Below are 14,971 nucleotides of genomic sequence, written 5' to 3'. Positions count from 1 at the left end.
CATTATGTTCAAAGATAGCCTTGAATTTCTAGGCTGAGATGGTTCTCCTGTCTCCTTGTGAGTTTGATTAAGGATTTGATTAGGTTTAGTGGTTTACTCTAAAATCCCAGAATTTGGAAGCAGAAGCAAGAGAATACCTTGAGTTCAGGGCCAGCCTGGTCTACAGAGAGAGGCTCTTTTGTGTAACTGTAGCACACAGTCCTACGTTATTTTCCTCAGAAAATTGATTGTTCATTCGAATTGAGCAAGCACTTCAGTCACTAATTGATCACTGTAGTTTGAGAACCTTTGAGTTTAGACTTCACAAGTTTCATTAGGGGGGGACTAGTCTAGGGTTTGCTCCAGGGCAGTTACTCCCACTGCTTTCCTGTTGTCTCAGATGGTGGGACCGGTGCCAGTGAGATCTGGCAGATCTGGAGCTCCCAAATTCACCTGCTCCCCCCCACACACACACACCTAACCCTGTTAAAATGTCTGTCTTCTGCTGCTCCTTCTGCTAAGTCCACGGTGCTGTGTGCAGGCAGGTCAGAGGCAAGTCTTGATGCAGTCCTATACTCATGGGCTCCTTTACTTGGACTCCCAGCTTTCTGGGCTGCAGGAGGAAACTGTCCCCTAGTGGTGGGCAGTCCAGCTTCCTGTGAGCTTCTTGAGGCTTATGGTCTACCATGCTTGAGGGGACTCTATAACCCAGGCATAAGTCTGTGTATTTGGTGTTTGTATGTGGGAGTTGTGTGCCGCCTGTGTAGAGGTCTAGGGACAAGTTGTAGGAGGTGCTTTTGTCCTTCCACTGTGTGAATCTGGGGACTGAACTCGGCTCATCAGGCTTGGTGGCCTGTAAGCCATGTATGTCATCATGTGTAGTTCTCCACCCCCTCCCTCCATTCTGTTTTTCTTCTGATAAATTACATACCGCATAAACTTTACTCTCTCAACCATTTTAAATGTGTTTTTACAATACCTCAGTTCAGATTTGAGGCATTATATATTAATAAAAATTTAATATATCTTTGGATAGTAGTATGTTAGAAAGCTTAATTTAAAAATTGCTGATTTAGTTGCTGACTTGAGTGCCATAAAAAAATATGGTTGAATGAGGTAAGTGTGGTGGTGCACACCTGTAATCCCAGTGTTCAGGAGGCAGAGACAGGAGAATCAGGAGTTCAACATCATCCCATGTTACATGATGAGGTTTTTTTTTTTTTTTTTTTTTTTTGGTTTTTCAAGACAGGGTTTCTCTGTGTAGCTTTGTGCCTTTCTTGGAACTCACTTGGTAGCCCAGGCTGGCCTCGAACTCACAGAGATCCGCCTGTTCTGCCTCCAAGTGCTGGATTAAAGGCATGCGCCACCACCGCCCGGCTCTTTGTGCCCTTTTTATTTTAACCCTCCAAGTCTTTTTTTTTTTTTTTTTTTTGAGAGCAGGGTTTCTTTGTGTGGCTCTGTTTATCCTGGAACTCATTCTGTAGACCAGGCTGGCCTTGAACTCACAGAGGTCTACTTGTCTCTGCCTCCCAAGTGCTGGGATTAAAGGCATGCGCCACCACTGCCCGGTTTGACTCAGCTTTTGTTGAGGTCTTTCTTTGTTAAACATTCAGCTTCTTTCTTCGTGTGGATTTCTTAGCATTAATAATTGAATGACTGCCATTTCCTCATTGAATAGTCTTGAAGCCTCTGTAAAACAACTTGGTCACGTCTTGTGATAGGTTATTTCACTTTTTATTTCACTGGTCTACATGTCTGCTTTATGCTCGCACCTCATGGTGTGGCTATTGCATCTTTGTACTAAGGTTTGAAATCAGAAAGCATGAATCACCAACTGTGCCCCTTTTACAAAAGTTTTTGCTTAATTTTTAAAGTAAAGTTTTATTGGAATATTTCCCCTTATTTGTTTATATGGGTTTTTTTTTTGAGATGCAATGATAAAGTTAAGTATCTGTGATAGAGACCTTATTACTCGTAGAACCTAAAATAGTCACTGTCTGATTAACTACTGAAAATATTTGCAGATCCCTGAACATTAAAGCACTGCTGATTACTCAGTGACAATGGACTGTGGTAGAAAATAAACAGATGGAGAAGGGAAAGTATATAAAGATACTCAGACTACTGTAGATGCAAGTGGAAAGTTAGAACATGCCCAGCAGCAGGAAAATGCCATTCTGTGATTTGCTTACAGCGTGCCATGCAAATGGCAACTGTGTTCTCTCTGTCAATGAAATATTTATCTATGGGGCCAGTGAGATGGCTCAGTGTGAGTGTGCTTACTGTCAAGCTTGACAGCCAAGTTTGATCCCAGATCCCATGTGTTGGAAGAAGAGAGCCAACTCCCACAAGTTGTCCTCTGACCTCCACAGATACATACATGCTTGTGCATGAGTCTGTGAGCGCACTAAAAATTTAAAAAGAAATATTACCAGGTGTGGTGGTGAACACCTTTAATCCCAGTATTCAGGAGGCAGAGGCAGGCAGATCTCTGTGAGTTTGAGGCCAGCCTGGTCTACAGAGCGAGTTCTAGGTCAGCCAGGGCTGTTAACCCTGTCTCGAAAAACAAAACAAAACAAAAAAATGCTTATGTGCATCAGGCAGCCAACCCAACACAAAAAGGTGTATACTCATTAATTACTCTATGAAATATGCAAATGTATTAGCAATTGTAGGGAAATTGACACATAAGTTGTTTGAAGTTTAGTGATCATTTAATTTTATCTTTTCTTAAGACTTTATAATCAACACCTGCTTATACGTAAGCAACAGAGCACTTGTCTGGAGCGCCTAAAGTCGTAGGCTCAACTGCTGGCACTGGAAAAGTTAAATGAAATCGATAGATCAAATTTAAAAATAAATTATTTTTTAAATTATGGAATTTGGAAGGATCGACAGTAAACACAGTGATAAGAAGAACTCTGCTTCCATCTCTTTGAGTAGCCAGCCACTCCAGCATTTATCTTCAAATCTTCCATCCTTAACATTATAACTTTTTTCCCCACTTTGACAAGGGCTGGCTATAGAATTCATCATGTGGACCAGATTGGCCTCAGATATGGTACCATGCAAGCCTCCTGCTTCTGCCTTCCACTGCTGGGATGACAGGCATGAAGCACTATTCCTAGCTTTCAAATCTTTTTTTTTTTTTTTTTAATTGTAGCTCCTGGGGCTCCAGAGATGCCTTAGTAACTCTCTTGCAGGGGACCTGGGTTTGTTCCCAGCACCCACAACAGGTGACTTACAACTGCCTGTACTTCCTGCGCTAGGGGAACTGACACTTAGCTTCCTTCTGTAGGCACCCACACGAATATAGCATACCCTCATACAGATACACACATGTACAGTAGTTCAAAGTAAAATGAATAAAAAGTTGTAGTTCCTTTTATTATGAAATATTTATATAATCCTCAGTTATCTTTAAAATTTATTTTAATGTTAATTTATTCATATTTCTACAAGGACTACGTATGGTTGACGTACCTTTTACATCTCTTTATTGATTTTACATCCCTTTAAATATTTTTTCTCACAGTTTATTTCTAGAGGAAAAAGAATTTACTGACTCTATAGTTTTATATATTCTAGATTTCACTGATTGTACCCATGTGGTCTTGTTTAACTTAGTTCTTTGTCTTTTGTGATTTTTGTAAACACTGAATGAAATCTAAGTTGTGTTGAGATTAGGGTATAAAATTTTTGGTGCACATAGCTCATAGATTGTGGTGTATGCATAATTTTTATTTGTTTGTTTCTTGAGGAAGGATCTGTATAGCCCAGGATGTCTTCACTTTCTCTGTCATCATCTTGCCTCAGCTTTCAAGTGCTGGTATTACATAGTGTGTGCTCCCACACCAGGCCCTGGTGTATGCATTTTACCACAGGACATTAGCAGAAACATGCTGCCACTTAGAGGCCACTGACCTCTCTAGTGCAGAAGGAGAAGCAGGTTAGCTGAAGGGTGGGCCCTGGAAGTATATGGATTTGTGCACTCACCGAATGAAGTGTGGTGTGTCCTGTTCTGCATAGGTTTACCAGTGAAATTTGTGGTGGTGGTATTTATAACTCATTCCCAAGAAGCTTATGCAAGTGTTCTTTGTTTATATAACTTGTGATTGCTACTCATAGAAAGTTCAAGGGCATTCAGGTGAAGGAGAAAGTTCAGGGGTATTTGTGTCTAGATCTGAACCTATGATTTGCCAGGGTGGTAATAGCCATTGACTTTTAAGCTATGCATATACATTTGTTATGTGACAGAACATGGGGCTCTTTACCTTCTTGTTTGACTATAGGTCTCCCACAACTGACTGATCTTTTTAAAATTGCTATTACACTCAGCCTCCTGCTGGACAGTAGTAATAGGCTTCATAACTTGGAATGGATATTTGATAGTAAATTTGTTTGTGATTCAGAAAGACTAGCAGTTTGTGCTCTCTCCTCCCAGAACAGCCCACCCTAGCAGAAGCATGCGGCTAGAACCAGGAAATAACAACAGTTGGCAGCAAGTTCTCACTGCCCAGTAAGCAGATCAATTTCAGCCCCTGGGCTTGGCCTTGCAGACCTGCCCTCTGTGCTGACTCTGTCCTGTCTGCCTACTTTTTAACCTTGCTTCCAACTGTTCCTCCAAGTAGTTACTCAATAAATTTGCTTGTGAAATAGAAACAAAACAGTAAGATTCGAAGAGCACCAAAGGTCATTAACCAGGCTTGGGGTATAGCTCAGCCAGAAAACAACAAGGCCATTGTACAAGGAGGCCAGAGAACTAGCAAAAACACAAAGTTGAAGTGTCTCAGCTCAGCTGCAAAGCTAGTAGGCCAAGCTCTTTCCATCTATCTGCTCTACCCCCAATAAACCGCCTCTGTAGGTGCTCTCTTGGCAGGGGTTACCCTCCTCCTAGGGGATCTGCTATCTAAGCAGCTGTTTATTTGCGGGGTGGGGGAGAGGCAGGATTGATGGCTCTCTCTTTTAGGAGATAAGAATTTAGGGCTGCAAGTTGGACAGATGTGAAAATGCTGTGCATCTGTCTTTGAGAGGAAGGGTACTGAAAGTTCTTTTGTTTGTTAGGTTTGTTTTTTCTTTTCTTTTCTTTTTTTTTCTTTCTTTTTTTTTGAGACAGTGTCTCTCTATGTAGCTCTGGCTGTCCTGGAATTCACAATGTAGACCAAGCTGGCTTTGAACTCAGAGATCTGCCTGCCTCTGCCTCATGAGTGGTAGGATTAAAGTTATGTACCACTGTGCCCATCTGAAAGATAGTTCTTTTAGAGGCAAACAATTGCCTGGCCTTTCTCTCCTGTGCTCTTTGAAGTAGAGGACAGATTTGGGAGAGCGGCTAAAGGCTTGGTGTTCTCCTTTGACTTCATTCCTCCTCTGAGATAATTCCGTTTATTGTTAAGATTTAAGATGGGAAACTGGTTTACCTCGAGATACAGTGTCATAGGTCCAAGGACACAGTTCCAAGCATGAAGGGACACATATATCCACATAAATCACATAAATCCAGCTTCCTAAACTGTTCTATGTAGAATAACAGGCCAGATTGACACAGTTCTCCTCTGTAAACTATTTCCATTTTGTTTCATTACTATCAGCAGGAGGTCAAGAATCAGTCTGAGAAACTGCCCACATAAGAGTCTTTTAAAACAAAACAAAACAAAACAACTTATTTCAGGGCTGGAGAGAACACTTGCTGTTCTTACATTGAAAGTAGTTCAGTTCTTAGCACACACGGTGACTTACCCTTCTTTAATATTTGATACATATTGCTGTGTTATGTCTCAGTATACATGAGCCATCTCTTAATAGAACACAATATCCTTTGAAGAGAAAGAGTCCTAAAACTATCTCTATACATCTAGTTCAGAGCTTGCCATTTGTAAATCCTCACTAAATGTCTGACAAGTTGAGCAAGTCACTACTCCAAGCACTGAAAGAGTAGTAAGTATGAGTTGCCTCAAACTCTCAAATTCTGAGATTACAGGCATGCACTACTACCACACCCAGCACTCTGAGTAGTCTCAGGCCAGGAAGTCTCCTAACTCCTATTATATTGTTAGTGAATTGTTTTCATTTGTTATATGCCCTGGTCAGGATTAGATCTAGGTGTACACAGTATCTAATCCTCATATAGTCCTGAGTATGAGTATCACTGTCTTCTTTTTATAGGTATATCTATAGACATTCAGAGAGATATTGCCTTGGGTTATCTTCTAATACATTGCTGGGTTGAAATTTGAACCTGGGGATGTCTGACATCAAAATCTACCCGCTCTTCCTCCACCTTCACCCCCAGTAAATCGTTTCTTCCTCCCGTTTTTTTTTCCAGACCCGTCCCTGGAAGGCATGTGTGGCACTGAGCATGCCCAGTTGGGGGAAGATGGGCAGCGGCCGCCGCGGTGCACTTCAACTACCTCATCTCAGTCTGAGCCTTCAGAGCAGCTTAGGCACCAAGGCAAGATCCTAGCGTCCGAAGACCCCAAAAAGAAGAGAGCTCAGAAGCCCTCTCATATGAGAAGAAACATACGGTGAGCTGTGTTCTGGGTAAGGAGAATTGGAGGGAGTAGACCAGAAATAGCAGAAAAACTAATTTGGGCAAGAATGTCCTCTTTCCAGTAGAGAAAAGTGTCCAACTATGAACCCTCATTAATAGTAAAGATGGCATATTACAGGCAAATGTGGCGACGTGCCTGTAATACCAGTAAGAGAACCATGAGTTCCAGACCAGCTTAGGTCACGTAAGGAGACACTGTCTCCAAACAACCACCACCACAAAAACCCAGTAATGAAGGTGAAGTTTGGACCCATGGTGTTGAACTGCACAGAATGTAGGGGCTTTGACCATTGAGAGGACTTGGGGGGGGCAGCTCATTGACGGTAGGATCATCTGAGTGGACTTTTCTTTCTTTATGTTTCCTGGGTTTCAAAACATGAAGTTTAAAACAGATCAATAAACAGACAGCAACAACATAAAACTCTCAGCAGAAGTGAGCTATTGTCTTCTTAGAATTCAAGTTCAGATGGTAGGGGCTGACCAAGAGTGAGGCTTCTTCCTTGACCTAAAAGATAACCAAACATGAACTTTCCTAACTATCCGAATCTTCAACACCCTTCCTTCTGCCAAATAACAAAGGAGATAAATAGCACCCCCTGCCTTTGTTACAGTTTTTTGTTGTTCTTCATTTGTTTGTTTGAGACAGGTTCTAACCCAGTAGCTCAGGCTGCCCTGACTGTGTAGCCTTAGCTTTGAACTTTTGGTAATCTTTGTACAGCAGCCTGTCAAGTTCTAGAATTACAAGTGTGAACCATCATGCCTGCTGTTTCCCACAGTTTTCAAAACACATAATGGAAACTTGAAAGTATTACTCTAAGCTCAGGAAATAATGATACAGAACCCCCATTAACCCATTTGTCTGCCTAACAACTTTAAATTTGTGTGTGTGTGTGTGTGTGTGTGTGTGTGTGTGTGCGTGCGCGCGCGCACGCGCGCGTGCGTGCACTCATACCCATGTGTTGTGTGTTTATGGCACAGTGCATGCACTTGAATGTGTGGAGGCCACAGCAGGACATCAGAGGGTTTTCTCTATTGCTTTCCACCTTATTGCCTTGAGACAGGGTTTTTCACTGTATTGGAAGTTCATTTTGTCCAGAAGCTCTTGGGATTATCCTGTCAATACTCCTCCAATAGTAGAATTAAAAGCATCTTCAGCCATACCAGGTTTTTTACATGAGTGCTGAAAATTTGAACTCAAGTCTTTTTTGTTTGTTTGTTTGTTTTGTTTTTTGAGATAGGGTTTCTCTGTGTAACATCCCTGGCTGTCCAGGAACTCACTTTATAGACCAGGCTGACTCACAGAGATTGCCTCTGCCTCCTGAATGCTGCGATTAAAGGCATGTGCCATCACTGCCTAGCCTTGAACTCAAGTCTTTATGCTCGCAGAGCAAGCTCTCCTAACTACTGGACTGTCTCTTCCTCCTCCAACAGCGCGCGCGTGTGCGCTGTCGCACACACACACACACACACACACACACACACACACACACACACACACACACACACACACACACACACACACACACACACACGTGTCTTCTCTATGTAACCCTAGTGTGGTCCAGATTGGCACCTCACAGACATCTGCCTACATCTGCCTCCTGAGTGCTGGAATTAAAGGCATGTGCTACCATCGCTGGCACAACTTTATTTTTAATACTGGTTCAACTTTGTAAACCATACTATTTTATATTACCCTTGGTCTTTTATTTTTCATTTATCTGTGTGTGTACCTGTGTGTGAGGGTGTGTATGGAGGCCAGAGGAGGATGCTCAGTGTCTTCCTCTGTTGCTCTCTGCGTTATACCCTTGAGACAGAGTCTCTCACTGAACCTGGAGCTCAATGTTTTTCAAGCAGCACAGGAGAAAAACCAGACAATTGTTGCCCAGCAAGCCCAAGGGTCCAGTCTTTGTCCTGCCCCAGCTTCCTGTATGGCGTGTGCCTTCTCTGCATATGGCCAGACCCTGCTGTTTGGTGGTGCTGGGGTCCTCACTCGGTCCTCGTGTTGGCTCAGCAAGTGCTCTTCCCCTTGAGACAGCTCCCCAGTCCTTTCCTCCTGGTCTTTGTATGCAGGGTCTGACTGGCGGTGTCTGTGAGGAAGTCATGTAAGTCGGTAGCAGGACCATTTGCTTGAAGTGCCTCTGGCACCCACCCTGCCCGCCCTCGTAGCAGGAATCTTAAAAGTTCTTATTAATAAAATCAAACCTGAGGCGAGTTATTGGGGTCAATGCTGGTAGATCAGAGAGACAGAACAAGCCACAGCTATCTCACCTTGCCAATTCCTCAGCTGGTCCTGTTTCCTCAGACTGGAAGCTTCTGTGTCCTCATCCCAATGGCTCTCAGCTGAACTGCAGTTCCAAAGCCTGAATGCTTAACCAGCCAAAAGCTTCTAGTTTCTGGTCCTCACGCCTTATATACCTTTCTGCTTTCTACCACCACTCCCTGGGATTAAAGGCTCACTTCCTGGGATTAAAGGCGTGAGTCACCATGCCTGGCTGTTTCCAATGTGGCTTTGAACTCACAGAGATCCCAGATGGATTTCTGCCTCTGGAATGCTAGGATTAAAGGCGTGTGCTATCACTGCCTAACTAGTGGCTTTTCTGTTCTCTGACCCCAGATAAGTTTATTAAGGTACACAATATTTTGGGGAACACAATACCACCACACTCCCTCGTCTTTAAAAAGACCCAAACCTTACCCCTGTGTAAGTTGCATAGGTAGGCTTTTCTTCCCTGGCGTTTCCCAGTTCTCTGATTTGAAGGGAAATCACAATGGTGATTTCAGCAATGGTGACTTCCTTTTTTAGTTTGCTGTTACATTGCCCAAATCTTAAGATAACCCAAGGCTTGTCTCCTCTGAATGTTTAGAAAGCTTCTCCGGGAGGATCAGTTGGAGCCCGTTACCAAAGCAGCACAGCAGGAGGAGCTGGAGAGAAGAAAGCGTCTGGAGCAGCAGAGGAAAGAGTACGCAGCCCCGATTCCTACTGTCCCTTTGGAGTTCCTGCCTGGTAAGCACGCTTCGTGTTGGAAATGACCGAGTGTTCTAGGAGAGAAGGCCTCGCTTGTGGCCAGACAGATCTGGGTTGTGGTCTCAGGAATTCTGAAGGCCTGTTGAGAGTACAGTCAGAAGAGCTGTCATTTAGAAAGTGGAAATAGATTAAAATATACTTGAATAATTTTATGGAGGCTTCTTGTTTTCCCGATAGCTTTAGATTTTAGCATGCCAAGAGATGAGGACTAGTTTTCACATGGATAAATGGCACAGTGTGAAACCCAACAGAGAAGGGAACTTGGAAAGAAGGCTGGGATTTTTTTTTTTTAAAAGCTTTCCTCTGCTTCTAGTCTCAATGACCATTCCCCATTAGAGAAGCAAAGGAGGATGATCACTGGTGATCCATCACTCAGGAAAATATGTTGGCGCTAAATATGGGGCGTTTTATCTTTGCATGTGCATGCGCACTTAGAGGCACATTTGTGAATCCTGGCACGTGTGTAGCAGCCAGAGGACAACTTGGAAACCTTGGGTCTCTCCCTGTGTCATGTGGGTCCTGGCGGTTACAAGCCTACAGGCTGAGCAGCAAGCGCCTTTACCTGCTGCACCACCTCAGTGGCCCTAAACGTGTTTCCTTCTTCCATCTTCCTTCTCTAGAGGAGATTGTTTTACGAGCGAGTGATGGTCCCCAACTCCCTCCTCGGGTCTTGGCTCAGGAAGTCATTTGTTTGGACAGCAGCAGTGGCAGTGAGGATGAAAAAAGCAGTCGAGATGGTAAGATCAGGCCAGAGGGCATCGGGCATCCCGTCCACCTCCTTCTGGCCAGTGTTCATCTTGACATTTGCCTGCTGCCTCCCTCCCTCCCTCCCTCCCTCCCCCCTCTCTCCCTCCTGTCTATCCTCCCTTTGTTGGTGAGGAGTGTGAGGCAGGTCTTACACTACAGGTCCTACACTGTACCCTGGCCTGGAACTCATAGTAATCCTCCTGTCTCTCAAGTACTGGGATTACGTGTCCCACCATACCTGATTGGGTATCCTTTCTAAAACTCAGTCTTATTCATTTGGCTCGGGCCTACCTTTTGTACACCTACCTGGGTCACCTTCACCTAACTTGTCCTGAGAGAAAGAAGTCGTAAAATTGTTTGTGAGTGGTAACACGTTTTAGCTCAGGCCCCTTCGCTCTGACAACCAGCGGTACCTGTTCCTGGGGTTTTGTCCTTTTTTCTGTCTCAGAGGTGATTGAACTGAGTTCTGGAGAGGAGGATGCTCTGCACATTGTGGACAGCAGTGAGTCTGTCAGCGAGGAGGACGAGGAAGAGGAGAAGGGTGGCACCCATGTGAACGATGCCTTAAACCAGCATGATGCTCTTGGGCGGGTCCTTGTCAACCTGAATCACCCTCCAGAGGAGGAGAATGTCTTCCTGGCCCCACAATTGGCACGGGCTGTGAAACCTCATCAGGTACAGCCAGGCTTGAGCCGAGACTCTCTTTCTTGCTGTAAGCGTTGCTGCTGCTGCTCTTGGTTATTAGTATTTGAGCCTGGAGAACAGTTGTTGGGTCCCAAGAGTAGCTGTTGGAAAGCCTTGATATTTGAAGATTCCTTTGAATAAGAATATAGGGGGTGGGGCTGGAGAGGTGGCTCAGCGGTTAAGAGCACTGACTGCTCTTCCAGAGGTCCTGAGTTCAATTCCCAGCAACCACATGGTGGCTCACAACCATCTGTAATGAGATCTGGTGCCCTCTTCTGGCCTATAAGCATATGTGCAGATAGAACACTGTATACATAATAAATAAATCTTTAAAAAAAAAAAAAGAATATAGTGGGGGAGAGAGAGAGATATGCCTCAAGTTTGCCCTGTCATGCAGAAAGTAGGCACTGGAAGGATGGCTCAGCTGTTAAGAGCACACGCTGCTCTAGCAGAGGACTCTGCTTTGGTTCCCAGCACTGACATAGCACTGTTCTGTAACTCCTGTTCTAAGGGATCTGATGCCTCTTGACATCCATGGGGTTCTGTATGCACATGGTGCACATATATGGACCCAGGCACACACACATAAAATGGGTGTAAATACTAAAAAAGTCACTTGGCCACCATCTTGCTTCTGTTGGATCAGCAAGAAGAAGCTTGGGAGGTATAGATTCAGAAGACATGTGAAAGTCAGACGTCAGGAAATTGAGAGCATTATAATTTGTATTGCTCTAGTGTCTGGAACTAGTACAAGTAAGTGAGAAACTGATTCAGTTTCAGGGCTTCCCACAGTAAGAACTATCGGTTTGCCTAGAGGAGGCACCCCCTCAAGCACAGAGCAGCCAGCTCTTGTCAGGAGTTTGATATTGAAGACTCTTTAACTCATATGGGACATTGGACAAGGTCAATGCTATTTTGTGTATTCTTCCAGATGGCTGTCATCAGCCAAGGTGACAGAGAAACTCTGTAGACCAGTCAGGGTACAGGAAAACTTCCATGTCTACTTAGAGCAGCCATTGTGCTTCTTTAGTGACCGTCCCAAGTGAGGAAAGCTGTATAGCCCTGGTCTCTGGTAGTGTTTCTGACATTTATCTGGTTTGTCTCTTGTCAGATTGGTGGGATCCGGTTCCTCTATGATAACCTAGTAGAGTCTTTAGAAAGGTTTAAGACCAGTAGTGGCTTTGGCTGTATACTGGCCCATAGCATGGGTCTGGGGAAAACTCTGCAAGTGATCTCCTTCATCGATGTCCTCTTCCGCCACACGCCAGCCAAAACAGTCCTTGCCATTGTGCCGGTAAGAGCTCTAACTCGCCCCTCTGAACAGCTCTGGCTACTAAAATGCTTGTTGAGTTCAGCTCTGAGCTCATTCCTTAAAACTTGGGCGCGTGCGTGCGTGCGTGCGTGTGTTGGGGGTGAGGGGGCATCTTTGTTTAGTGGGTAAAAGTGACGATGACCTGAGTTTAATTCTAAGGATCTACATAGTGGCAGGAGAGGATTGACTCCTGCAGGTTGCCCTCTGACCTCCTCATGTACATACACAAAAAAAGCCAACTCTTTGGGGCTTGTCGTAGGTTAATACTCTCCAGAATTGGCTGGCAGAGTTCAACATGTGGCTCCCAGCTCCTGAAGCCCTCCCAGCTGACAGCAAGCCAGAAGAAGTCCAGCCGCGGTTCTTCAAAGTTCATATCTTGAATGATGAGCACAAGTAGGTGGCCTACCCTGTTTCTCTGTCTCATTCCTTTTTAGACTTCGTGGTGTCTTCCCATGTCCTCCTCCTTCTTATTTTGTTTGTTTGTTTGTTTTTGAGACAGGGTTTCTCTGTGTAGCCCTGGCTGTCCTGGATCTTGCTCTGTAGACCAGGCTGGCCTTGAACTCACAGAGATCAGCCTGCCTCTGCCAATGGAGTGCTGGGATTAAAGGCATATGACACTATCTCCTGGCCCCACATTCTTTTTGATTCTTGATATTTCACTTTTCTGTTCTTGCTTACCTCCACACACCCCCACCTCAAACACACACACACACACACACACACACACACACACACACAAAGAGCTTTTCAGTAAAGTCAGAGTTATATAGCCTGGGAAGTTTGAACTTTCTTTGTTTTGCTCTAGAATGCTTTTCTGACATAAAGTATCTGCAGCCTAGTCACATTTTCTAGTGTTTATTGTAACATTCACCATGACACAATGAACTTCAGACTCTTTAAAGAACTGGTTGATAGTTGACCTTTCATAGTACAACTTCCAAAACTTTGAAAAGTACACACTTTGGTTTTGTTTTATATTTAAATAGAATTACTATTTCTATTTTCTGAAGCTAACTTGATTTCCAGGAATCTAAATTGACTTCTTTGTTTAAGCCAGCTATCCATGCTTTCCTTTCGTCTCCTTGGCACAGACGGTTTAAAAAGGCTGTTTTCTGTGATGTGGTCGTTCCCATGAAAATGAGGAGGCTCCAAGTGACCCAGCAGGTGGTTGGTCACCTGCTCTGCTCTCTTGGATTTCAGAACTATTGGTCAGCTGTAGTTAGTGCACCACTGAGAGGACTCGGGTGTGCCAGTGGAGTGCCTGCCAAGGGTCTCTGTCCTCCATTGCCTTTGCCTCTGTACTGTTTGCTTTTGTTTTCATCATGGAGCCTGGTCAGGTGACGTGTGCAGTGTTGCCCTTCTTCCCATGATTTGTGCTTACCACGGGAATTCCTTAAAATGCTCTCTCGAACGTTCCTGGCAATCGTAGGTACACACACATGGGCTTAGCATGTTCTTTTGCCTTCTGCCATTGAATTATTGATTCTTACTGTTTAGCCGCCATCATTGATCCAGTCCAGCATAAATTAGTATTTCTGGGATACTAGGAAAGTCCTTGAGTAGCTAGTCCAACTTGTGCTTGCTGCAAATGAAATCTTTGGCATTAAAGCATTCCAAGTGTTAGTCAGTGCTTTGATTAAAGAATTCTTCCTGAGTAGCAGCAGAAGCAGCAATACATTCTTTCTGTTGACTTTTTTTGAAAACTGAAAGCCAACTTTATGGGACAGTTCATAGCTCACAGTCCTCTCCTCACTCCTGCAGGACGGTGGCATCTCGTGCTAAAGTGACGGCTGATTGGGTGTCAGAGGGTGGCGTGCTGCTGATGGGCTATGAAATGTACAGACTGCTCACCCTGAAGAAGTCCTTTGCCACAGGTAGACCGAAGAAAACCAAGAAACGCTCTCACCCAGTCATTATTGATCTGGATGAAGAAGATCGACAGCAGGAGTTCCGGAGAGGTGGGCGGCTTATCCTGGAGACACTCCTCTGCTATGTCAGGGGCAAAAGTGGCCAAAAGTACCGGTTAGGTGTGAAGTGAATTGTTACTATAAACCAGGAAGCTGCTGGGACCCCCTCAGTGCCTTTCAGAAAGTGCTGTGTTTTCTGCAAGCCACACCTGGCCTCAGAGGACCCTCCCCTGTCTGTGTCTCTGTTTGACTTACAAGACAGCTGAGAAAGTAACTACTGCCATTACCACTTCATAGAGATGTTATAAGAAAGTATTAAGAGAACACAGATGGTTTATATTGTTCATATAAGGACAGGACATGATGGTCTACATTTTTAAATCCCAAGACTTGAGAGGGAGAGGCAGGCAGATCTCTGTGAGTTTGAGGCCATCCTTTCTACATAGTGAGTTCCAGACCAGCCAGAACTACATAGTGAGACCCTGTCTCAAAACAAACAAAAAATCCTCTAAAGCTATAATATAAAGATGATGATGATGATGATGATGATGATTTGGGCTGTTGAGATGTTTCAGTGGTTAAGAGCACTTGCTCCTCCAGAGAACCCAGGATGTTCCCAGCACCCATATGGTGGGTTCCAGGGGATCAGATGCCCTCTTCTGACCTCTGTAGGCACCAAGTATGCACATGGTACACAGATAGGCATACATACAAACACTCACACATAAATAAAATGAATACACCTAGTAAAATTAAAACTTAAAAAA

General features: G+C 44.2%; 1 protein-coding gene across 1 annotated transcript in view; it reads left to right on the top strand.

Moving 5' to 3' along the window:
• Positions 1-14,971, top strand: part of Rad54l2 (RAD54 like 2) — a 94,094-nt gene that overhangs the window by 52,867 nt on the left and 26,256 nt on the right. Inside the window, exons 3-9 of the mRNA XM_028895284.2 lie at positions 6,302-6,500; positions 9,394-9,533; positions 10,175-10,291; positions 10,750-10,976; positions 12,097-12,279; positions 12,557-12,690; positions 14,059-14,255. Of these exons, the coding sequence (XP_028751117.1) occupies positions 6,302-6,500; positions 9,394-9,533; positions 10,175-10,291; positions 10,750-10,976; positions 12,097-12,279; positions 12,557-12,690; positions 14,059-14,255 (1,197 nt within the window). The remainder of the gene's footprint in view (positions 1-6,301; positions 6,501-9,393; positions 9,534-10,174; positions 10,292-10,749; positions 10,977-12,096; positions 12,280-12,556; positions 12,691-14,058; positions 14,256-14,971) is intronic.

The sequence above is a fragment of the Peromyscus leucopus genome, chromosome 7 (assembly GCF_004664715.2).
Source record: "Peromyscus leucopus breed LL Stock chromosome 7, UCI_PerLeu_2.1, whole genome shotgun sequence".
In the NCBI taxonomy this organism is placed as follows: domain Eukaryota; kingdom Metazoa; phylum Chordata; class Mammalia; order Rodentia; family Cricetidae; genus Peromyscus; species Peromyscus leucopus.
This window is presented reverse-complemented; position numbering and strand designations above follow the sequence as displayed.